The sequence below is a fragment of the Grampus griseus genome (assembly GCF_964374135.1).
Source record: "Grampus griseus genome assembly, chromosome: 6".
NCBI classification, from domain to species: domain Eukaryota; kingdom Metazoa; phylum Chordata; class Mammalia; order Artiodactyla; family Delphinidae; genus Grampus; species Grampus griseus.
The window spans coordinates 85,614,850-85,639,119 of record NC_139000.1 but is presented as its reverse complement, the minus strand read 5'-3'; the positions used below and the strand labels follow the sequence as shown (position 1 = coordinate 85,639,119).

Here is a 24,270-nt window from a genome sequence, read left to right as displayed (position 1 = left end):
CTGGTGGCGAAATGGTTGAGAGTCCGCCTGCCGATGTAGGGGACACGGGTTCGTGCCCCAGTCCGGGAAGATACCACATGCCGTGGAGCGGCTGGGCCCGTGAGCCATGGCCGCTGGGCCTGCGCGTCCGGAGCCTGTGCTCCGCAACGGGAGCGGCCACAACAGTGAGAGGCCCGCATACCGCAAAAAAAAAAAACAAAACTATACACCTGAAATCTTATTCTAAATTCATCACAATCGTAGAAAAACAGTTGGGCAGCCCATTCCTAATTCCTTGTTGATTATTTTATTATAATCTCCATGTATGTTGAAATCACAGATTACTAGTGATATGGAGGAGGGGGTAGGTGAGTAGAAAAGAAAAAACCCTGGGGCATCTTCCACATAGCCTTTGTAAACCCTACGGTGGGCTGCCTGTGCAGTCTCTCTGTCCACTCCCATGTACCCAAGTAAAAGAGCCTTTGAGTTTAGCTCTGTGTAACACTGACAGGTCTTTCTTCCCAGGCCAGGGACATAGATTCTGGATGGGATCAGCATGAGAGCGGTGGTACGGATTCTGTGGACCAGGAAAATTAAGGCCTTTCCTCCAAATGGCCTCTTGTGGTCTTAGCTGTCGATGATTCCTAGTAGGTTTGACTTTTCTTCAGCTCCTCTCTGATGGCTCTCTCCACCCACAGATATCCCACAGGGACTTTGGCACCAGGCACTGAAACATATCTCTGAAATGCTCAAAGAAGTAGTTGAAGACCAAACTCATGGGTAAGCAAACACTGATGACTCGTAGGTCTGTTTCACACGCGTTTGCTCTGGATCCTTATCTTCCCTTGAGCAGGCCTGACAGGGGAAGGCATTACAAGCATACCTCAGAGATATTGCAGGCTTCGTTCCAGACCACAGCAATAAAGTGAGTCACACGACTTATTTGGTTTCCCAGTGCTTATAGAAGTTATGTTTACACTATCCTGCAGTCTATTTAGTGTTCAATAGCACTATGTCTAAAAAAAACAATGCACATACCTTAATTTAAAAATACTTTATTACTAAAAATTGCTAACCATTGTCCGAGCCTTCAGTGAGTCATAATCATTTTGCTGGTAGAGGATCTTGCCTCAACGTTGACGCTGCTGACTGATCATGGTGGTGGTTGCTATGTATGGGGTGGCTTTGGAAGTTTCTTAAAATAAGACAATATGAAGTTTATCACATCAGTTGACTCTTCCTTTCACAAACGATTTCTCTGTAGCATGCAATGCTGTTTGATAGCATTTTACCCACAGCAGAACTACTTTCAAAACTGGAGTCATTCCTTTCAAACCCTGTCACTGCTTTATCAACTAAGTTTATGTAATACTCTAAACCCTGTGTTGTCACTTCAACAGTCTCACGGCAGCTTCACCAGGAGTAGGTTTCGTCTCAAGAAACTACTTTCTTTGTTCATCCATAAGAAGCAACTCCTCGTCCATTAAAATTTTATCATGAGATTGCAGCAATTCAGTCACATCTTCAGGCTCCACTTCTAACTCTAGTTCTCTTGCTGTTTCTGCCGCATCTGCAGTTACTTCCTCCACTGAAGTCTTGAACCCCTCAAAGTCGTCCATGAGGATTGGAATCAACTTCTTCCAAACTCCTGTTAATGTTGATATTTTGACCTCTTCCCATGAGTCACAAATGTGCTTAATGGCATCTAGAATGGTGAATCCTTTCCAGAAGATTTTCAGTTTACTTTGCCCAGATCCCTCAGAGGAATGTATTTCTTAAATAGTAAGAGTTGAAAGTCGAAATGACTCTTTGATTCATGGGCTGCAGAATGGCTGTTGTGTTAGCAGGCATGAAAACAACATTAATCTCACTGTACATCTCCATCAGAGCTCTTGGGTGAACAGGTGCATTGTCAATGAGCAGTAATATTTTGAAAGGAATTTTTTTTTCTGAGCAGTAGATCTCAGCGGTGGGCATAAAATATTCAGTAAAACATATTGTAAAGAGATGTGCTGTCATCCAGCCTTTGTTGTTCTATTAATAGAGCACAGGCACAGTAGATGTTTTAAAGGGCCCTAAGATTTTCAGAATGGTAAATAAGAATTGACTTCAACCTAAAGTCACCAACTACATTTGTCCCTAACAAGAGAGTTGGTCTGTCCTTTGAAGCTTTGAAGCCAGGCATTGACTTCTCCTCTCCAGCTATGGAAGTCCTAGATGCCATCTTCTTCCAATATAAAGCTATTTCGTCTACATTGAAAATCTGTTGTTTAATGTAGCCACCTTCATTAATTATCTTGCTAGATCTTCCAGATAACTTGCTGCAGCTTCTACACCAGCACTTGCTGCTTCACCTTTCACTTTTACATATGGAGATGGTTTCTTTCCTTAAACCTCATGAGCCAACCTGTGCTAGCTTCAGACTTTTCTTCTGTAGCTTCCTTACCTCTCTCAGCCCTCACAGAATTGAAGAGAGTTAGGGCCTTGATCTGGATTAGGCTTTGGCTTAAGAGAATGTTGTGGCTTATTTGATCTTCTATCCAGACCACTACAACTTTCTTCATATTAGCAATGACTGTTTTGCTTTCTTATCATTCATGTGTTCACTGTAGTAGCACTTTTAATTCCCTTCAAGAACATTTCCTTTGCATTCACACCTTGGCTAATTGTTTGGCGCAAGAAGCTTAGCTTTCAGCGCATCTCAGCTTTAGACATGCCTTCCTCACCAAGCTTTATAATTTCTAGCTTCTGATTTAAAGTAAGAGACGTGCCACTCTTCCTTTCACTTGAACAGTTAGAGGCCATTGTAGGGTTACTAACTGGCCTAATTTCAATATTGTTGTGTCTCCTACGGAGGCCCAAGGAGAAGGAGAGAAAACGGACAATTGGTAGGGCAGTCAGAACACACACATTTATCGATTAAGTTCATCATCGTATATTGGCACAGTTCATGGCACCCCAGAACAATTACGATAGTAACAAGGAACGTCACTGATCACAGATCACCATGACAAATATAATGGAAAAGTTTGAAATATTGTGAGAATCACCAAATTGTACACAGACAGGAAGCGAGCAAATGCTGTTGGAAAAATGAAGCCAATAGACTTGCTCGACGCAAGGTTGCCACGACCTTCAGTCTGTGAAAAAACACAGTTACCTGTGAAGTGCAGTAGAATGAGGTATGGCTGTATTGGTCTGTTTCCATCCCCAAACAGGTAAGCACACTGCTGAGTAAGAAGTGGAGGAAGCACTTTGAGCAGCTCAGAATAAATAGGCTGCATGTGTAAATACCTGATAGCAACTGTTCTGAGTAATGGCTAGTGTTAGGCTTTGAAATGTACAAGCACAACAATAAAAATAATAGACCTTAGGAAAAAAGCAGTGCTCACATGCTGCAACCCCTGGCCTGCAGAAGGAGAAGGGCACCTCTCTGGGCCCTTCTCTACCTCTCTAGGGAAGGAAATTCTAAACTTCTCTTGCACAGTAGGATGAAATGTTTCTTTTCCTCCTCCTTGTAATAAATATTTGTCTAAAATTAGAAAATCCATTCTAACATAAAGTAATTTCTAACATTATGATATTAGGTACCCTCTTATATGTGTTATTTCCCTAGAAGCATTCACATTTAGGCTTTGCTAAGTTCTTTGTAACATAGTACCCTTCGACTTCCTCTTAACTTCTTTGCTTTTAGAGTATACATATCTTATTCATTGTCTATACTAGCCTACTGATACTGTCTTTATTTGTTGCCACTTTTCCTTCTTGAAATTCTCTATAATCTCATTACTGAGCCATCACATATTATGGCTGGTGCTCTTCTGTTCATCATCACTGATGCAGGTTTGGGTGCCAGTTACTCACTTACACAGCCTCCCTCCCCGACCCTGCCCCCAAACTCTTACCAGCAGAGGAGACAGACAGAACTGTCAGCCAAGTGGGGATCAGAGGATTGGCCATATTAATGACCTGCCATACCCTGGCAGCCCCATACACACCCCTTCTGGCTGTCTCTGTTGAAGAGCAGGGCCTAGACCCCAAACCTCTTAGGGCTCCTGCCTAACCCAGATCTGCCTCAACTAGGCTTCAGGGCCACCCGCGGGGAGGGCTCTGTGAGCAGCCTTAGGCACCTTCTCAGCCAGCCCCATGGGACTGCATTGCACACTCGGCTGCTAGAGGAAGAGAGGCAGAATGACCAGGCCTTGAGCCGTGATCCAGGAGGGATGCCCATGTGGGGGCAGCGAGCATGGGGGAGCCCTTGCTCAGCTCACTCGTCCGTGAGGCCTGCAGGAAGGAGACCCTGTGGAGCTGGTTCCTTGCTTCTGAGACATAACCCAGCCCACTGCTCATGTGGCCCCTGGAGCATCAGCTCTCCCTGTTGTGGGGACAAGGGAGTAAGACTGGTGCTCCTCCTTCTTCCTTTTCTGTCATTGTTTTGCAAGTTAGATTTCAGAACATTTAATCACTTGTTTTCGGGGAGGACTTGAACAGGAGGAGAGCAGTGACTAGGAGAGGTGGGAACGGCGCTGGCTTGGGGATTCCACGGGCCAAGCAGGGGACCACGCACCCAGATCCAGCAAAGACGGAGCGCTGCAGAGGGGCTCAGAGCTTTCCTGTTCTAGGAGCTTCCCCAGTTCAGAAGGAAAGTTCTGCTCTATGCTAATCTCAGGCCAGTCCTGCTCCATTTCTCCCAGGGGAGATGTTAAACTGCTAGGACTGTCACTATGCAAAATTAGTGGGTCCTTACCTTAAGCAGAGTCTACCCTTTATTGCAACTCCCGGTTCCCTGTGTGACAAAAGGATAGCTTCACAAAAGCTTTAACTTTTCAGCATTGATGTATACTTGATGCCAGGAAAGAGTATAATATACAGCTCATTAAAAATTCATAATTGCCAAAATACTGACCAGAATCTTTTGTCTTGTGAGAAAAGGAATAGCACGTGTTTCGGCCTGTGTCCCTTCTCTGGTCTCCGTCTGGACCCCAGGGAGCCCCCTCGTTTCTTGCTTGGGGCTACCTGGGCGGCTGCCTGGTGGCTGAGGGGCCCCACTCTCCACAGCAGCCCGGCTGTGCAGGCCACGCAGAAGGCAGAGCCGTGGGCCTGCAGGTTCTCATCTTGCGTCGTTCTTGATGATCATGGGCCAAAACCTTCCTTTCTCGAAGGCCTGTTTGCACTCAGTGTCCCTCCGTGACCTTGATTTAAAGATTTAAATGTCTGAGGTCCTCAGGGCACATGAGGTTTTGAGAGGCATGCCATTGAAAGTCCTGTGACAGGTTCAGGGCGGCATTGTGAGCTCTTTTTCTGAGGCTAACTCGTATTCCTTGCAAGTTGTACTTCAGTGGATAAGAACAATTGAAGCCAACCATTCACAAACACAAGTTGCTTTAAGAACCTAAAGGAAAAAGCAATCAAGTTGCCCGGCTGCCATGTGTTCTGGTTCTGTTCCAGGTCCTACGGAGGCCCCTTTGAGAGCTGGTTTTTGTTCGTTCACTTTGGAGGATGGGCTGACATGGCGGCTGAGCAGTTACTGACGTCGGAGGCTGAGGCTGAAGCTCCAGAGGCCCTGCTGTGGCTCCTGGCTTTCAGCTGCGGTCCGGGAGCTGGGCATCAGCAGAGAGCACAGACCATGGTGGGTGGCCAGGCCTATGGTGTGCGGCCTCAGGATCAGTCTCTCAGGGGCTGGAAGGGGCCCTGCAGTGGGTGTGGCTTTCACTGACCCCCAGGCACCTCAGCAGGTACATGCAGACATCCGCCTGGACGAGTGAGTGGGAGCTGGGCCTGGGGTCGAGGTGTTTTCCTGCCCTCAGGAGTGGACTGGAGGCCAGGCGCTGCCTGCTGTCCTGGGAGGCACCCAGGAGATGAGGTGCAGCCCTTCCATCCCTGGGTCATCTTATCTCTTCTTGGTCACTGCCACTCTGTCATGCTTCACGGGCATGCCTGGCCCTGGGGCCGCTCCCTCCAGACCCATGCAGGGTCTGACCCCTCTTCTGAGGAGCATCGTCCTCTTTCTGATCAGTGGCCTGGCACTGTCTGCTTCCGTCTTGACTTAACTCCTTTCTTGGATCAGTCAATAGATCCTCACAGAACCGGCTTTGTTTAGAACTCTTAGAAAAGTAATCACATGATATTAACCACTTAGTTTCTGAAAAAGGACTTGGTCATTTCCTAAATAACAGAGCAGCAAAGTACAGGAGTGGCTAGCTGTCTGTGGCAGAGACAGTTGTTATTTTGTGTGGAATATAATATTAACAGGAGCAATGTTTTGATTAAAGGCATTTGCGCCTTCCTTACAAACATTTGCTGGTTTTTAAAAGTTCAACTGCCGGCGCTTTTTGCTGATTTTAATAATTAAAGGGAGCAGGTTTCTTTATGTAGAGAGCAGTGCTCCTATTTGCTTGATGTTTTCTGTTTGAACAAAACAGACTAGTTCAGATATGGCTGTATATTTTACTTGTTTAAAAGCATGTTATGTGGCAGGAGAAAGAAAAGAGTTGGGATTTTAAAAAGTTGAAATTTGGTGATGATTTTGGATCAAAAATAGAACATTTTTTTTAGAAATTAACATGTATCTCAGAATTGCTATCTGATTAAAAAGAAAGCCTATTTTTCCCTTTTAAAATATCACATTAAACTAATTGAAGAGAATCCTAATTTTTCATTATCTTAATTTTAATAATTTAAATGTATGAAGCACTAATGATTTCTGAAGCCTTTTTATATACTTTATATTTGATTCTGTATAAGCTAAACTGGTAGGTTATATGTTAAATTCCAAATCTATCATAGAAGCTGACAGATTACTTTTGAAGTGTAGAGAAATAAATTGTCCAATAAGGTTTATTTTCTAGAGAGTTCTGCATTGGCCTATCTTTCTACTAGTTAAGTTGGTCCTTTTTTTTTTCTTTTTTTTTTTTTAATAAAACTTACGCCTAGTTCTTACTCAGGGGGTGCTTTGCAGCCTGGATAAAAACAGATTAGCTCACTCAGTCGTTTAGTGCCAGTACGTGTGTTTCCTTCCTCTTCCTTCTCGGTGCTCAACCTGAGGCACCAGTTTGTGCGGCATCCCGGGGAGCAAATGGGGCCCAGTTTTCCTAGTTTAACTAGTAGTGCATACTTCTCGCTCTCCTGACCTTTGATGGTCTGTTGGATGACTTGACAAACTGTGAACTGTCTTTGAAAGCATGATTATTGTAAGATTTGACTGAGCTTGACAATATCTGTGCCTTTGCCTTGAAAGGCATAATTAAATCACAGTACCGGACTGTACGCAGCAGCGTTCTGTGACTGGAACCGTCACCTCTGCTGGGCATCCTTGAGGTGCAGGATTGGGAGGGGGTGGGGCAAAGAGCAGCCGTTCCTGCCTGAGACGCGTACGGCCGGCTCAGAGACCGCTCCACTCTGCAAACCATGTTCTCTGCCAGCCAGTGTTCATCTCCTTTTGCTGACTTTGAATTAAATCATGATAAAAAACAACTATGTCTGTATACTCTTAAGAATTAGGTGAGGGTTCATACTCTTTAACCCCGTCATTCTACTTCTAGGAATTACCCTAAGGAAGTAGTTAGAGAGCCATAGAAAGATTTATGTACGAGATCATTGCAGCATTGTTGGTAACTGCAATAACTGAAGATGGCCTACATTTCAACAGTAAGGATATCGGCTAAATAAATTGTGGTGTATTACAACCACAGAATAGCATTCTACCATGAAAAATCATGTTATCAAAGAAAATGTGCTACAGATAATGGTAAATTGCTTAGAGTGAACTGTGAAAACTAGAATACCTTATGTATAGTGAGTGCTGTGTTCACAATGCATAGAAAAAAGATGATAAGGATGTAAACCTCACTTTCAACGAGTCTCTTTGGATAGTGGAGTTACAGTCATTTTGATTCTTTTTCTTTTTCAAATGTTTTACAGTGAGCATATATAAATTTTCATAATGCAGGGTAAAAATTAATACTTAGAAAAGAAAGCTTATATTTTTCTCCTGAAAAGATTTTTAGAAAGCATTAAAGTTTTGGGCATGTGAGGAAGGTATTTGAAGGGAAAGACGGCCTGGAGTGAAAGAGAAAGGAAGAAGACAAGCCTCAGGGAATATTGGACGAGAGGAGAAAATCAAATGCCAGTCAGGAAGAAAATGGATATGGAGGCATTGCTTCCTAAGCCCTGACATTTTTGCAGACCTACCTAGACGCAGGACAGCCGTGGGCCCCCGTAGACGCTGTCAGACGAGGGCAGGCTGGTCCCGGGCAAGAGAAGAGGGGGTGAGGGACACCGCCCTCCTGCATGGAAGGGCCCTGGGGTGCAGTTTCTCACGGTCTTGCCTTGTGATTGGAGTCGCTCACACAGCACTGCTAGTGTTCTGGAGCTTATGACAGATTTCATTGAATGAAGCCTTAACTTCCAGGGAAAAAAACGACTCACACAAAATCCATAAAATCGGTCATGGGAATTTTCAGAGTAGGCCTAAGTATTCTTCTGGAAATGAGGGAACATAGCTCTTCATGAGTTCCATGTGGCATTTTGGATCTACAGCTTTCAGTTTTTACGGTTTTCCAAGTCACAACTTGATGTACCATTCTTAGAGCAAACAGAAATCTCAGCATGAAATAAATATTTTTTATGCAAAAACAACCCACAGACCTATAACAGCCACTATTACTATGTGGATTCCACAGACTTGTGACCTCTGTTTGAGCTTTCAACATGTATGAACAGTGTCCCAGTGTCTAAACCAAACCAGCGTGGTACGTGTATGTGTGTGTGTGTGTGTGTGTGCGCGCGTGTGTGTGCATGCACGCGCTTCCTCCTCGCCGAAGGTGGCAAAAAGGCCAACCTCCTTCTTATCAGCACGTTGGCTCAGCGGAGGTCCGAGCACTGGGCTTTAATTGACCTGTGGCTGTGATAGTGAACAAGTCTTCAAGGAGCCTTTTGTTCTTTTTCCCACAATATAAAAATCTGACTACATTCTGCTGAGGACTTTTCTCCATTTCCTTTCATACAAAAAAAAGGTCGATTCCTGGCATGATGCCCTGGCTGCTTAGTGAGCAGGACGAAAGAAAGTCAAGAAATTTCCATTACGCGCATTTGGGTTTGTGTGGAGCAGTGTGTAAACTCTGACATGGTCCGCCCCACCTGCCCTCCCTCGGGCGCCAGTCCTCTCCCGTTTCTGGGGGTTGCTTCAAAGAACTGAGTCATCCTACAACCTGCGTGTCCTGACTCTTCCCTAATCGCTTCCCTTTGAAATTATACTTCCCAGGTGGAGGTGAAGGCCGTGCTCAGCCGCCTCATGAAGCTGCTCAGGAGTCCCACCCTCTCGGCCAGGGACCTGCAGGCGGCAGCTGGAGAGGGCGGGGAGGGAGCTCCCAGACCGCCTGCCTGTCAGCAGCTGATCAGGCGCCTCCTCCTGAACTTCCTGCTCTGGGCTCCCGGAGGCCACGCGATTGCCCGGGAAGTCATCACGCTCGTAAGTCTCCCCTTTTCTGGCATCCTGGTTCTCATTCTCATCCCAGGGAAAAGGTGGGTTATCACCCAAGGACCCAGCCTTTGAAGAGTGTGGGTACCAAGATGCTGTCCAAACGTGGCTGGACAGGCCGGGAGGGGACGGCTGGGCCAGACCCAGAGCCTGCCCTATGCGACACCGGCATGGCACAGGAGAGGGAAGGGAGGCTCAGACAAGGGAGCGCACGTCTCCCAGGTCACACAGCTCACTGCCAGGGCCCACGGTGAAAGCTCACCTCCTGTCTCCCCAGGCTGTTGTCTTTCAGTTACAGTCCATGACTCTCCCTCCTCGTGAAGAGAAACAAGCCTTCAGTGAGAATATGGTCACTGCAGTGGCTCAAAGAATTTCATGTGTTAATTTTTTTAAAAGTTTGCTAATTACAGAGAGCTCCTTCTGGAAGCCCAGCTGACCTGAGGGGTTCTTTACGGTCCAAGTCAAACGTGGCACCGCTTATGGCATGGGACTCAGCAATGATTACTTGAATAATGACACTAAAAGCACAGGCAACAAAAGAAAAAATACATTGGATTTCATCAAAATAAAAAACTTTGCAAATCAAAGGACACTATCTAGAAGGTGAAAAGACAAATCTTGAAATGGGAGAAAAATTTTGAATTTATACTTGGAAATATTTGGAAATCACATATCTGATAGGGGTTTAATGTTTAGTGTTTAGACTATAAAAGGAATTTGTACAGCTCAACAACAGTAAAACAACCCAGTTCAAAAACTGGCAGTGAATTTAGACATCTCTCCAAAGAAGATGTACAAATGGCCAATAAGCATATGAATAAAATGTTCAACATCATTAGCTCTTAGGGAAATGCAGTCAAAACCACAATGAGGTACCGCTCCATACCCACTAGGACATACACTGTAAACCAAGCCAAACAAAATGGAAAACAAGACAGAAAGTAGAATAGAGGTTATTAGGGGCTGGGGAGTGGTGCAGAGTTCCTGTTTGGGATAATGAAAAAGTTTTGGAAATGGACAGCAGTGGTGGTTGTACAGCATTGTGAATGTACTTGATGCCACTGAATTGTACATATAAAAATGATTAAAATAGCAAATTTTATGTTATGAGCTCATCTCAAAAAAAAAACCCAAAAAACCACAATGTGCTGGTTCTTGGAGTTAGGTTTTTTTCTGTTTTTGTTTTTACTTTTTATTGTCATAGAAGGTATATACAGAAAGGTATAGCTTGATGAATTTTTGCAAACCAAAAACACCCATGCAGCCAGCAAGCAAATCAAGACAGGAATGTTCCCAGTACCCAGAGACCCCCTCCCGCTCCCCTCCAGGGCAGGCTCTGTTTGAATGTGAACATGAAGAAAGTCCCAGTGACCAGTGGGACTGCCAAGAACCCCAGTAACCAGTGCCCACAAGGTTCTCCTTGCTTCTAGGAGAACGACGTGTGTGGGGTGGGCAGACCACGCAGCCAGCCTGTCAGTCCGCCCTCTCGGGCTCAGACAGAAGACCTCCCAGAGCCTGGGTGTGGCCGAGAGCAGAGGAGGACTTGCTTGTCACCTGCTGGGTGCCATCTCCTCAGGGCCCGCCCCAGCACAATGATCTATCGTGTGCTTTTATAAAGTGCACATCTCACCTCCAAATCCATTTGAGGTGGGGAACTACACAGGTGAGAGTTAAATAATGTCCTCATATCTGTAGAACTTGGTATCAACCAACTTTTTCTCTGGCCAAGTGTAAATTATAATAGTCACTTTTCGGCCACTACCTCAGCCAGGTGATCAAGGTCAGCATCAGCAGGGATAAGTCACGTTGATATGAAGCGATGAACGTGCACTTTACTTCTGTGGCCTTCCTACCCCAAACTTGACAAAAACCCCAGTTGAAGGACATTTGACAAAAATAACTGACCAGTCCTCCTTAAGACTGTCAAGGTCATCAAAAACAGGAAAGTCTGAGAAACTGTCACAGCCAAGAAGAGCCTAAGGAGGGATGATGACTAAATGTAATGTGGTGTCTTGGATGGAATCCTGGAACAGAAGAAGGACATTAGGGAAAAACTGAGGAAAAGTCTGACCTAAAGATAAGGTTAATAAAACATATTAATATCGGTTCATTAATTCTGACAAATGTACTACACTAATGTAAGATGTTAACAGGAAAACTGAGTGTAGGGGATATGGAATTTCTCAGTATTTTCTTTTGGGTCAAACTATAAATCTAAAACTGTTCTAAAATTGAAAGTTATTTTAAAAGTCAAAGGCAGACACTTCTGAATCATGCAGGTGCTGGTGGCATTTTTGTTGCCTGACCTCTGACTTCCTGCCCAGGCCCTGGACACCTGTGGGAGGGGCCTCAGCCCGTGGAGCCTGCTCAGACCTGGCCGCCCCTCCTCCCTGAGCCTGCACACCCCTGCTCCTCTAGTGTCCTGTCACCCTGGGAGTGGAGAGCAGGCCAAGGAGATCACGGCCGGCCCGGCACGTAGGGTGTGAGAGAATGTAACCCAGAGACAGCTCCTCAGAGACACGCAGGTCTCTGCTTCTGTATTGCAGTCACATTTCCCTCCATTCTGGGGAGACAGTCCAGGTTCACAACAGACCGCCCTCAGGTCTCACCCACAGACTGGCTGCTGGGGCCCAGGAGCTGGTCGTGTCACCAAGCTCAGGGTTGCCGCCGATGCTGGAGCCCCATCGCCACAGAACAGCTCACCTGCAGCCACGCATCAGCACTGCTGGTCCACACCTGAGCCTGGGGCAACCCGGCGCCTTCATTCACGTTCAGAAGTCAGCTCAGCTGCAAAGAAGATTAACTAAAGGATGAAGCTCGGTGTTTTCTCTTCCCGCACCGGCTCCTTAGGAGGTGGGTGCTGGCCTCCCGGGCACCTTGGAGCCCGTCACAGCTGAGAGCGCCTCCTGGGCGCTGTCCTTGCAGATGTTCAGTAACTGTTTCAACTAACAAACATGCCGGCCTTCCTAACTCGACGCTTTCCTGCAGTGGCCACATGATCGGTTGAAGGCAGCCCGGCAAGAGCAGCTACAGCAGGACAGGTGGCAGGGGTCCACCCAGTGCCAGCCCCTCGTGGGCTCCTTGGTGCCTCCCTCTGTGGGCAGCCTGGGAAGAGCCCTGGGCCGGTCTGCTTGGCCAGGAGCAGGTGGACGGCCTTTCTCTTTGAGGGGCTTTGGCATCACCACCCTCAGGACCCTAGCCCTGGCCTGGCTTTGATGTGGACTCAGAGAGGTGGGAGCAGGGCCAGCTTCTGGGCCCGGGTCCTGGTCTTGGCCCTCTTGTCTTGCCCTCAGCTCTGGAGAGCCGTGCTCGCCATAGGCTGTGCGTCTGAGCCCTGTCTCTTTGTGGCCTTCGATCCTCCTCTGAGCTGCCCCTTGTGCCATCGGCTCACCTTCCTCCTTCCTCCTCTCCTGGCCTCACACCCCAACCTCGGCCACAGCACGCTCCCCCACTTCCTCAGGCTCCCGCACGGGCCCCAGGGCTCAGCTTCTGAGTCTCCACTGAATCCCTTCATCAGAACCCCCGCCCTTCCCACCCCTTGTTCTGCTTCTCTGCCCTGTTCCTGCTTTACCAGCTCCGCTCTCTCCTCCTTGAGCCTCGATGAGGAGGATGAGGCGCTAGCAGCCTGGCTGGTGCCCGGATTCCTGCTGCCCCTCGTCCTGCCCTGAGCTCACGTTTCTCTCTCCCTCTCCTTCTGTCTTCTGTTGCTGGACCATAGCAGTAACAGCCAAAAGTTAGCCAGAATCTGAAATATAGAGTTCAGTTCTATAATTGTTGAGCTCAAGATGAATTTGACCTCCACAAGGATGCCCTCAGCTGAGCCCTGCAGGACGCGGCTTCCCCTCCCTTAGTGGCAGTGAGGCGGGGTTTGTATGTGACCGGAGACAAAGTGGAACATGGGCATCGAGGTGGCTTGTAAGAGGGCCGGTGACGGCACCGCTGCCCCGCATCCGGCTCCGAGGAGCCCCCACGGTCCCTGGGCACTGGCGCGGGAGGCAGTCTTCCCCCACTCGGGTCTGAGGTACTAAATTAACTCTTCTAAGGCGTCCCAGGGAAGCTCATGTTGTTTCATCCGTAAAGTCATCTACAGCATCTGTGACTTCTGAGGAAAACCAAGAGAGGATTCTGTGGACACCAAGAGCCACGGTAAACCCCACCCAGGCTGGCAGCCTGCCCCCCGCCCCCAGCAGAGCCCTCTCAGCTTGGGCCACTGCCAGTAGCTGGCCGGGGAGCACCAGTGCTGTCCAGGGGGCCCAGGGCTTCCCCCGCTGCCACTCACTTAGTATCCGTGCTGCAGTGAGAGTCTGCCTTGACTCATGGCCAGGGGTGGCCTGGGATTAAAGGCTGTCCTGGGCCCTAGGAGAGTCCCGGCTGGACCAGGGTGGCTGGTCACCCTACCAGAAGGGCCCAGTGTGGACACAGAGGAGGAGCTGACCTTGGGCTACTCAGGCTACTTAAATATTTGATTCACACGTGAAAAACGAACATGTGGTGCTCACTTTGGCAGCACATAGACTAAAATTGGAAGGACACAGAGACGATTCGCATGGCCCCTGTGCAAGGATGACATGCAAATTCGTGAAGCGTTCCATATTTAAAAGAAAAAAGAAATGAATATGTGGACTGCTCTCAAAAACAGAGGTTCTCAATATGCTTGTGTCTAAAAAAAAATCACAGTAAATTCTCCACGCAGATAAATCGTTAGATTCTTATCCTCCCTTTATGGGTACCAACAGCTAAGGCTGTATTTAGCAGAACTGACAGTTCCTGTGTTTCCTGCTTCCCTTAAGAATCAAGTGTTAAAACCTTGGGTGCCTATTAACAAACAAGTGGGCCTGCCGCCAGCCCAAGAATGCCATTTATAAAGCTGTTTGTGTAAGAACAGGTGGCACTCTCTTTTCAGCATTTTCCAGTTCTCATAGTAGTGCAAGCCTTTTGCAGGAAGTCAAGCCACAGCATGCTCATTGGCCTCTGCTCCCCATGGCAAATAACCCCAAAGCTCGTGATGGGTGTTCCAAGAAACAGCATTTGTCTGTAGCCGTTGTGGGTCTGAGAGGGCCAGCATTAGGAAGTGGCTCTGCTCACTAGATGGCCCACCTCTGAGAACACATTCGCTTTGCTAATCACCTTGAAGACAAAACAAGAGCCCTTTGGAGCCGATAGGAATGCAGGTGCTTTTGGGGGACAGGATGGTTACAGCTGGTCCACTGGACGAAGAGATGAATCTGTCTGGAAAGTGTTTTAATTTGCCTTCTCTTTCTTCTGTCCTCATTGCAGATGGCTCAGACTGATGCAATAATGCACGAGATTATTGGCTTTCTGGACCAGACCTTGTACAGATGGGACCATCTTTGTGTGGAAGCCCCTAGGTCGAGAAAACTGGCCAGAGAGCTCCTCGCAGAGCTGCGTGGGCAAGCCTAGCCCAGGCAAGTTAACCAGGGAGGCTACGCGATGAAATGGTGGGGCCGCTTCTTATGGCCTGTTTGTCGCATGCATTCCCTCCTTGAGTTGCAAGAATGAGCCATAAACGTCTTGGCAAGATCTGGTAGCACATATTTTACAAAATGAGAAGTCAGGTGCTTTAGCCTGAATTCAGTGAGATTTACTCACTAATGACGGGGTTATGCTTCAGCGTTCCCTGTGCCTGTTCAGCCCGGATGTCGATTAGAGAATCACTCAAGAAAAGGCTTGGATGGGAGAACAGATTTTTATTTCCTTCCCCGCCCCCCCCATCAAACCAACATGCACAACTATTATTTGGATGTTTCAAACTCTTTGGACCAAGAAATTGGTCATGAACCACTGATCAATTTAGAAGGTAACTTAGCTGTTTTCCACAGATCTCTTTTCTAAGAAGTCCTGTAATTGTTACTGGTATTTCGTCTTATCCACCGGGATACTCTCTTGCTCCCCTAAGACGTTCTTCATCCAGGATAGTCAGGATCCCTCAAGTTTCCCTCCCGTGCCCCCTGAGCAGAGCCCACCCAAGCCCAGTAGCAAGTAGTGGTGACGGGGTAGCAACACTGCTTAGCAATGAAATAAAGCCAGCTTTGGGGCTTTTTGCTTTATACTGGCTAAGCACTGGCTGTTACCAAAAGAGCTCATATTACCTCAAAGGTGGCTGACGGGAGGGTACAGGATGTGTTCTAGAAACATTGGATGAGATTATGTGTCAGTTCTCTATTCACTAAAATGGGAATTGGAAACTTCTAATAAAGAATTGGGGGCTTCCCTGGTGGCACAGTGGTTAAGAATCCGCCTGCCGGGCTTCCCTGGTGGCACAGTGGTTGAGAGTCCGCCTGCCGATGCAGGGGACACGGGTTCGTGCCCCGGTCCGGGAAGATCCCACATGCCGCAGAGCAGCTGGGCCCGTGAGCCATGGCCACTGAGCCTGCGCCTCCGGAGCCTGTGCTCCACAACGGGAGAGGCCACAGCAGGGAGAGGCCCGCGTACCGCAAAAAAAAAAAAAAAGAATCTGCCTGCCAATGCAGGGGACACGGATTCGAGACCTGGTCCAGGAAGATCCCACATGCCGCAGAGCAGCTAAGTGGGTGCACCACAACTACTAAGCCTGCGCTCTAGAGCCCGCGAGCCACAACTACTGAGCCCACACACCTAGAGCCCATGCTCCGCAACGAGAAGCCCGCGCACTGCAACGAAGGGTAGCCCCCGCTCACCCCAACTAGAGAAAGCCTGCGTGCAGCAAAGAAGACCCAACGCAGCCAAAAATAAATAAAATAAGTAAATTTATTAAAAAAAAAAGAATTGGCAATGCCAACATTAATATTTATTTCACATTAGTTGAAGATATTTTTTTCCTTTCAGGTTTATTCTTTTGCTCTTTTGTGTATGATCTGTTTGTCGAGTGAGTCCAGACTTTTCTCACTTGGATTTCTGCATCAGTCATCTCTGAATTTCCCTCATTCTTGGCTCCTGTTTGAGGTATAAGTAGAGTTTTGATGTATTAGAGGTTGAGCTTTTAGGGGAGTTACTTGTTTTGGTATACGGATCCACCTGAAGATCTGGAAAATTCCAAGACCTTCTGACCTGAGCCTTTCTTTAGAGAAATGTTACAGTATGAAAGGTATATTGTTAAAATACTTTTATCACTAGTGCCATCATCATATGCTTCCCTTGGTGTTGAGGGCGCCTCTCCTATGTTGGCTTTTGCCAGGGAAGCTGTGACCAACCTCTGTGGACATGAAGAAAAGGGCTTAGTGTGGTGGCAGTGAGTAACCCCTAAACCAAGCGGCCACTGGGAACCAGACCTCCCTGTGGGGAGTGCGCTTCCACGTGGACATCCATTCACACTGTATTTCACAGCAAACAATAAAAACAAGACCGTTATCTCAGATTGTTTAAGCTGCATTTCTGGAAAATCCCTTCCTGTCCTGACCTTACCTCAGTCTGTTTGTAGTACTTCCCGATTCCTTTACAAAGCCTCTAACGTTCTCCTAAGCCTTGGACTTGGGTCAAAGAGGACAGAGCCCAAAACTATAGGGAGAAAAGGCATTAATGACCACCCATTAATACAGAGGTTATGTTATTCATCAGGACTTCATGATGTTTGCAGAATTTGTTAGCTTTTTCAGATTTGTAATTTGTTTTATAGTTTGTCATTCTAAATAAAAAGTCACATGGCACTAATTTTGTATTCGTTAAGTATTATCTTTCTCAGAGAAAGCTTCCCTCTACTCCCCAGTCATGGAAGCTTCAGGTCTCACGAAACCCAGATAGGTCTGCCCCTGGAAAAGACCAATTGTGGTTTATCTCTAGGCCTGGGAATCTTGCCACCAGATGTCTGCAATCTGCCGAGGAGAGTGACTGCAGGGCCGGCAGTCAGCAGGAGCTGCTAAAACCAAACGAAGTGCGTCACACATAAATACCCTTTTTTCCCTTTAAGCCAGACTTAAATACTACCACTGAGTGTCAGCGGAATTGACCTACACGTTGCTCCCCCCATTGCTCAAGCGGGAATGCATCTGACAAGCACAGCCCACCCTCTTGCTCGTTCTGCTGTTTCAGACTCATGGCCCCGGCGCTCCGGCCTCCCCGGGCTCCCCTGGGTGTCAGGAAGGAGGGACTCGGCCCGCGGCTCCACTCACCTTGAAGCGCGCGTCCCGTGGCTCCCACAGGACCCTGGCCGCTCCCGGTTCTACTGCAAGCAGCCTGCGTGGGTTTTCTGGACGATCACTCTGCTTCCTGACACCGGGCGCTGAGGGCCTCTTATCTTGTCCAGGAGGCATCTGAGACAGCAGAGGGCACCTGGGGACAAGCCCCTGTCCGGGCGTTCCTGGGCTCCGGCTTCTTCATTCGGCCCCGTTCTTGCTGGGACAAGGGTACTAGACAAAAACGGGAGCTCTTCCAGAGGCCAGCAGAAAGCTACACTTTCCATCGAAGTGGAGGAGTCAAGGACAGGGACTGGAAGGGATACCTGGAGAGGATGCGGACCTGGGCATGTGAGGAAAATCTAAACTGAGCCTGTCCCTGTGTTACACAAAGGGGCCTGGCGTTTGCACAGTGAGAACAAACGTGAGGAATGTTCTTCCTTATTCGACAAGGAATCCAAATGGTGCTCTCCAAGGAGGACGAGAATGAACTTGACTGTGTTGCTGTCCTTGCCTTCCTCTTCCTCTGCCAGCCCATCACCACGTCACCCACAGCCAGCACTGCTGGTGATGGCATCCTTCCTCTGCCTGACGCTGGGTGTGACATGGATTTCGTCAAACAATCCTGAGTTATTAATCATCACCAAACCATCTCACTCTTAAAGAACCAAAATTAAGGCAAAATAAATGTGTCTTAAAGCCTTCTTGTAAAATTCAAGTCCACAGTTTGTTTATAGCATGGGTCCAAATCATCTCTCTCATATACAGACTGACAGTAATAAAGGAAGTTGATAATGTAGGACCTTCCCTTTTTCCCCAGTACTGACATAACTGTGATATAGCTTATTGTACTTGGTGTTTTGGGTAGGAAACTTGCATGCTTGGATACTGAAAGTGTCCTTAGCTTCTTAGCTTTTCTGTAGAAGTAGAAAGTCTCATAAGTCAATGTTGAAAATCTCGACTTCTGGTGTTTCTCACCATATGATGAATCCATGTGAATCAGTCAGGATTCTTGGTTGCAAGCAGCAGAAACAGACACGATGTTGAAAGCACAAGGGAAGCAATCCAAAGGGTATTTAGAAGCCCACAGAATTGTCAGGCAGACGAGGCCTCGCTCCAGCCAGCCAGCAGCAGTGCCCAAAACCCAGCTTCAGAGTGGCCTGGTGAGGAAATTGCTGCTGCTGCTGTCACTGAATTCTGCAACCCTTGTAGCTCGTCCTGCAAGGTCTGCAACCTTCAGTGGCGAGACAGGCCCCTGCACCCCGCTCTTGAAGGGCTGGCCACAGTCCCAGCTGCTGCATCTGACTAGAGAAGCCCAGGTCCCCCACCCGCACTTAGGCTGTAAGGGGAGCTGGGAAAGCAAGTGTGGAGCTGGTTTCGCTTCTGTGATGGTACTGGACACCGCCAACTGCATCTCCCACAGACAGGAAGGGGCCAGAGCCTGGGGGGCGGAAGAGAATTAAGAACGTCCACAACACTACCTATTGTCTACTCTTCTCGAGCACTGCAGAAGGATGAGTGCCATGCAGCAGCCCGATACTCTACTCAGTAAGAAAAGGAAGACGAGGGCCCTTAGCAGAAAGCCAGCGTGCAGGCATTCGAGGCTAGGCTTCTCCAGTGTGGCGCTACTACCCTGGGGACCGGGTAAGTCTCTGTGGCGGCGGCTTGGTCCCACCCTCTCTGAGCTAGGTGCCAGCCTAGGAGCGACGATCGAAACTTTGCCCAGACATTGCCAAGTTGAGAACCACTGCTCTCTATCTGGTGGTTCTTTCCTTCTGGAAAGATATCCTGAATAGCAACAGTAACTGTCTTAGAGATATAAATTAGACTTAATAGAATCCTAATAGGAGAACTAGGTGATCTGACTCCAAAATTCATATGGAAAAATAAACGTTCAAGAACAGCCAGGAAAATCCTGAAAGTGAAGTGTGATGGAGTATAATGAAGAGTACGCACAAATTCTAAAGCTCGACTCATTATGACGAGGGCCCTCCTTGGGGCTCCAGCCAACCATTCTCAGGCCTCCTGCACCAGCCTGGGCAGTACCTGACCCACTGGGTCTCCATCCTCCCTGACAGCTTCCTCTGGCTGGTGGAACATTCCAGGGCTTCCCCTCAGCCTGAGGGGGCTGGGCCCTGCTCAACCCCTGACCTCGGCCTGGCGGGTGCGCCCGGGCCACCACCACGTGTACCCTCACTCTGCTGGGCTTTCCACGAGCCACCTCTGTGCAGAGGGGCCGCACCCTCCCCGGACCGCAGACCTGAATACCTACGGCCCAGTGGCTATTTCCACTGGGAGGTCAGGTGACCATGTCAAACTAACAGGTCCAAAGCTGATGCCACCAACCCCCTGACCCCAAACCACAGTCTTCCCAAGTCAGTCGATGGCCGTCCCGTCTTTCCAGGGACTCAGGCCCAATTCTGTAGTTATTTTTCACTCCTCTCTCATCCCCACGTCTGAGTCACTAGGACGTCGCTGGATCAGACCGCTCCTTGCCCTCCTCGCAGACACCAGCATCCGCCTGCTCTCCCCGCCGCCACCCTGGCCCCTCTGCAGCATCTCAGCGATCCCTTGCTGGTTCCATCATGCCACACCCCTGATCAGAGCACGACAAAAACTCCCGTCTTCATTCAGTAAAACTCAACACTCTTAAAGTGGCTTTCAAGGCCCTACACAGTATGGGCCCCCTTTTACTCTCTGACTTCACCACCTAATATTCTCTGTGACCCCTTCACACACCCACCTGTTCCAGCCACGGGGGCCCAGGGCCTTTGCATGCACTGTCCTGCACACACACCTTCCCCAGACATGCACAGCCATCCCTCAGCTGCTCACGTCACCACCTCCATATGGCCTGATGCCCCCGTCTCCAGTGGCACCCCACTCTCCACCCCTCAGCTTTCGTCCCTAACACATAACACCTTCTAGACCCCACGTAGTCTACTTATATACTTGACCGTCCCCAATACAAGTGCCTGGAACAGTTCCAGGCATACAACAGGTGCCCAATATTTGTTGAATTAGTCCATACTGGGATTTAATATATGGTAAAGGCATTTCCATCAACAGGGAAAGATGGTGCTGAGAAATCACGTTGGAGCTCTACTTCTTAGATAACAATAAACACACACAAAAATGCCTAGGCCTCTTTCTTTACCACCAAAGTATCTGGAGGTTTCCTCTCTGGGGCTGTGGGTTTTCTCCAGAGAAAACGAGCAGTTCTGCTTGGAAAAAGAGGAGGGATGAGGGTGGTTGGAAGGCTGCTGCCACTCTGAGAAGACAGTCTATTACTCAGATAAGTACAAAATTAGTTTATAAAATCAAGACTTTCCTACTCCCAAAATGTAGAAAGAATGTTCTTGTATTTCATTAAGAATTTCTTGCTCACCTGTGGTTGGCAGACTTTCACATTAAACCCTGATTTCAGCCCCTGGCCTCCCCCTCCCCACTGCCTGGGGTCTGCAAGTTCAAAGCCTTTGGGTCACTGCTTCCAAGAAGACTTCTTAGTCCTTTGAGGGGAGGAGAGGGTCCTTCTCCACGGGAGCGGGGAAAGGGGCCTGAGGCAGAATCCAAGAATCCTGTTTTCAGCCCTCAGGCCAGAAAGGGAACCCTTTCTATGCAAGATGCAAACCCAGACCCCACAGCAGGCGTGGATAGAACTGTCCACGGACAGGTGAGTGGATAAGCAAAATGTGGCATATCCATACGATGGAATATTAGTCACCCTTAAAAAAGAATGAAGTTCTGACACACGCTACAACGGGGATGAACCTTGATATTTTGCTACGTGAAATAAGTCAGACAAAAAAAGACACCACTGTATGATTTCGCTCGTATGAGGTACCTAGAACCATCAAATTTGGAGAGACAGAAAATAGGAAGGTGGACATTTCTACCTTTTGGCTATTGTGAATAATACTGCTGTGAACATCGGTGGACCAATACCTCTTTGAGTCTCTGCTTTCAGTTATTTTGGGGATACATCTGGAAGTAGAATTGCTGGATCATATGGTAATTCTGTTACCGTACAGGTGCCATGGGCTGCAGGAGAGAATTCCATTCTCTTCCAGGTTATTGTTTAACAGGTGAGAGTCTCACTTTGGGGTGATAAAAAAGTTCTGGAGATGGACGGATGGTGGTGATGGCCGCACAACAATGTGAATGTACCTAATGCCCCTGAACTGTACACTTGAAAATGGTTAAAATGGTAAATTTTATGTATGTGTTACCACGGTAGAGCATTGAATAAAAAATTTTTAAACTACATATCCTTTTATCTAGTAACAAAAAGCCAGTTCTTCAGAGCTGCCTTCCCCCACTTCAGGTTGCGTGGGCCCACCATGAGCAAGTCTAGAAATTATCCCACAGACACGCTGGTGCCCGGGCATATGGGAAATGCCCAGGGCTTTATCGCAGTGCAGTGTCACATCGCTGCCCACTGGAAACAACTCACAGGTTCATCAGTAGAGGGCTGGTTGAATAAAGTAAACCAGCCATCAAAGGGTAACATATACCTTTATAGCTGAAGCCAGGCCCTGTTATCAGAGTTCTGCATAAATTCATTCATTTAATTCTCACAACCACCTAACGAAGTTGTCCATGGTTTATAGATGAGGAAACCAAAGCCCAGAGAGGTTACACACAGGTGACAGCTAGCAGGGCTGGGATCTGAACAAAAGGACCTAAGGAGACTGTGACCACTGCCTCTTGAGCTGTGTGATGTCCAGACAATGGAGCCACTGAAAGAACGGTGTACACCCTGCCACGCGTGTGCGTAAGCTGGGCACGCGCGTGTGCTGCAGCACCGCCTCAGTCTCTGCCGCCACTCTCCTCACAGCGGTGGCCTTGGAGGAGGGGCAGGACGAGGTGGGGCAGCGCGCGCTTTCTGTTGATATACTGTTTATATCTGTGATGTGTGCGAAAAGAATTTATAATCATCAATGTGTGAAGGAAGATTTGTATTTGTCTGTTGCAAGATAGACTCATTGTTAAATGACGCTGCAGAGAAAAGGAGGCCTCCATCCCCACCTGTAACTCAGAAAGGAGACCCCTGCACTGGCGCCCCTGCTCTGCCACCAGCACGGTGGCACCTTTACAGCCTATTTATAGGACTTATGTTCTAGTATTGGACAGAGAGTTTTCTAGAAAAAGAAGAGGTACCCCGACCTAGAGGGAGGGTGGCCTGAGGACCGGGGCTTTGGTCCCCCCAGTTGGGGCAGTCTGTGCGCCACGACCCAACTCCCCTGATGTCAATCTGTCCATCTGCCCAGCTTCTGCCATCACTAATAATCACTCTCTCGCTCTACAAAACGCCTTCTCCACCCCCAGCTGCGCTGAAGCCACAATGTCTGCAGTTCTCTCTCCCTCAACGTTATCATTTAATTTATTAAAGCAGATAAAATCATAAAGCTACAATTCCTTTCCCTTACGTCTTTTCTTTACAACCCAACATAAGGGCACCATTGTACCTGTACTGTCTCATCGGCAAACTCTAAAATTGGCTCCTATCTAATCGCTGATGTATCCCCATAATTCACATTGTCTTGAGCCTCCCTCCTTAGACGTAACTGATGTCAAAGTCCTGGGAGACTTAAATCTTGCAGTCAGAACGTGAAAACCGGAGGCATCACTCCTGCCTTTCTAATCTTACCAAGAACGTCCTCACCAGTCTTAGGACACACGTTTCTGCTTCCGAGGCCTGTCCTGCCAGACCTCATGTGACAAGGACAGCCTATTAGAGCGGAAATGAACTTTCCGAACCTGGGACTAGAGGCAGTGTAGTTAGGGCCCAAACGGCAGGCAGTTTCAGCACCTCCTCCACCCCACAGGTAAGAACACCTTCTGGGCCAGGTTTTCAGTGGTGGAACCATCCCCAAAGGCCGGAGCTGGAGGAAATTACAGGCAGAAAGAGCACGAAGAAGGCTTAAGAAAACAGAATCCGCAACGTGTGCCCAGTCCCCTCTGCTTCCCAGACAAAGCCACAGAGGAGCTGTTTGGGAAGCAGGCGCAAGGCTCCCAGGCGGGGCAGAGCTCTGCCCCCCCAGGTGGGCATCCTGCGAGGGAGCCCCAGCCAGCCCCCCTCAGCCACCCGGGCGGTGGTGAGCAGCCAGAAAAGGCTGGGGGCCTAGGCGGGTGACACAGGAGGCCGCGGACAGGTCCCTGGAGCAGTTCGTCCCATTTCGGTCCTTGGGGCTGAGAAGCCAAATCCCTGAACTCGTTTCATCTCAAACGACACTTGGCAGGGCCGATTGGTTTTATGGGAGCTGTGTCTGGACCAGGGCAAACGTGTGGTCAGAGAGGCCTTTATCTGCATTTCTGCACTCACTCGCATTCCCAGACACGCACATGCAGACCAGCGCGGGGTTCTGGTACCATCACCAGCCCCCTTTCTCAGGCCCAGCCCCCAAGAGCGGGCTCCTCTGGCTGGCCTTCCCACCAGGGCCGGGTCTGCCTCTGCTCTGATGCTCCGATGCCAGGGTGCCCGGATGCCCACCCACCATCCAGGCAGGAGGCTCTCTCAGCAGACTGTGCTAGTCCTGGGAACCACTGGGAACGTTTGTAGTTTTATGGTAACTTCCTTCCGCCCCCAGGCTTGGCTGACAGCCTCCTCCCTCTTTTTTTCTCACACCCTCTCTAGTCATCAGACTGGAACAGAAATACCTCATTAGCCAATCAATCTCCCAGACAGCACCAAAGGATGGGAAA

At 48.5% G+C, this 24,270-nt stretch overlaps 1 protein-coding gene across 1 annotated transcript in view; it reads left to right on the top strand.

Moving 5' to 3' along the window:
• Positions 1 to 14,878, top strand: part of FANCC (FA complementation group C) — a gene marked incomplete at its 3' end in the record, with an annotated part of 173,649 nt that extends 158,771 nt beyond the window's left edge. Inside the window, exons 11-14 of the mRNA XM_082656763.1 lie at positions 678 to 759; positions 5,428 to 5,608; positions 9,242 to 9,448; positions 14,735 to 14,878. Of these exons, the coding sequence (XP_082512889.1) occupies positions 678 to 759; positions 5,428 to 5,608; positions 9,242 to 9,448; positions 14,735 to 14,878 (614 nt within the window). The remainder of the gene's footprint in view (positions 1 to 677; positions 760 to 5,427; positions 5,609 to 9,241; positions 9,449 to 14,734) is intronic.
• Positions 14,879 to 24,270: the final 9,392 nt, after the last annotated feature.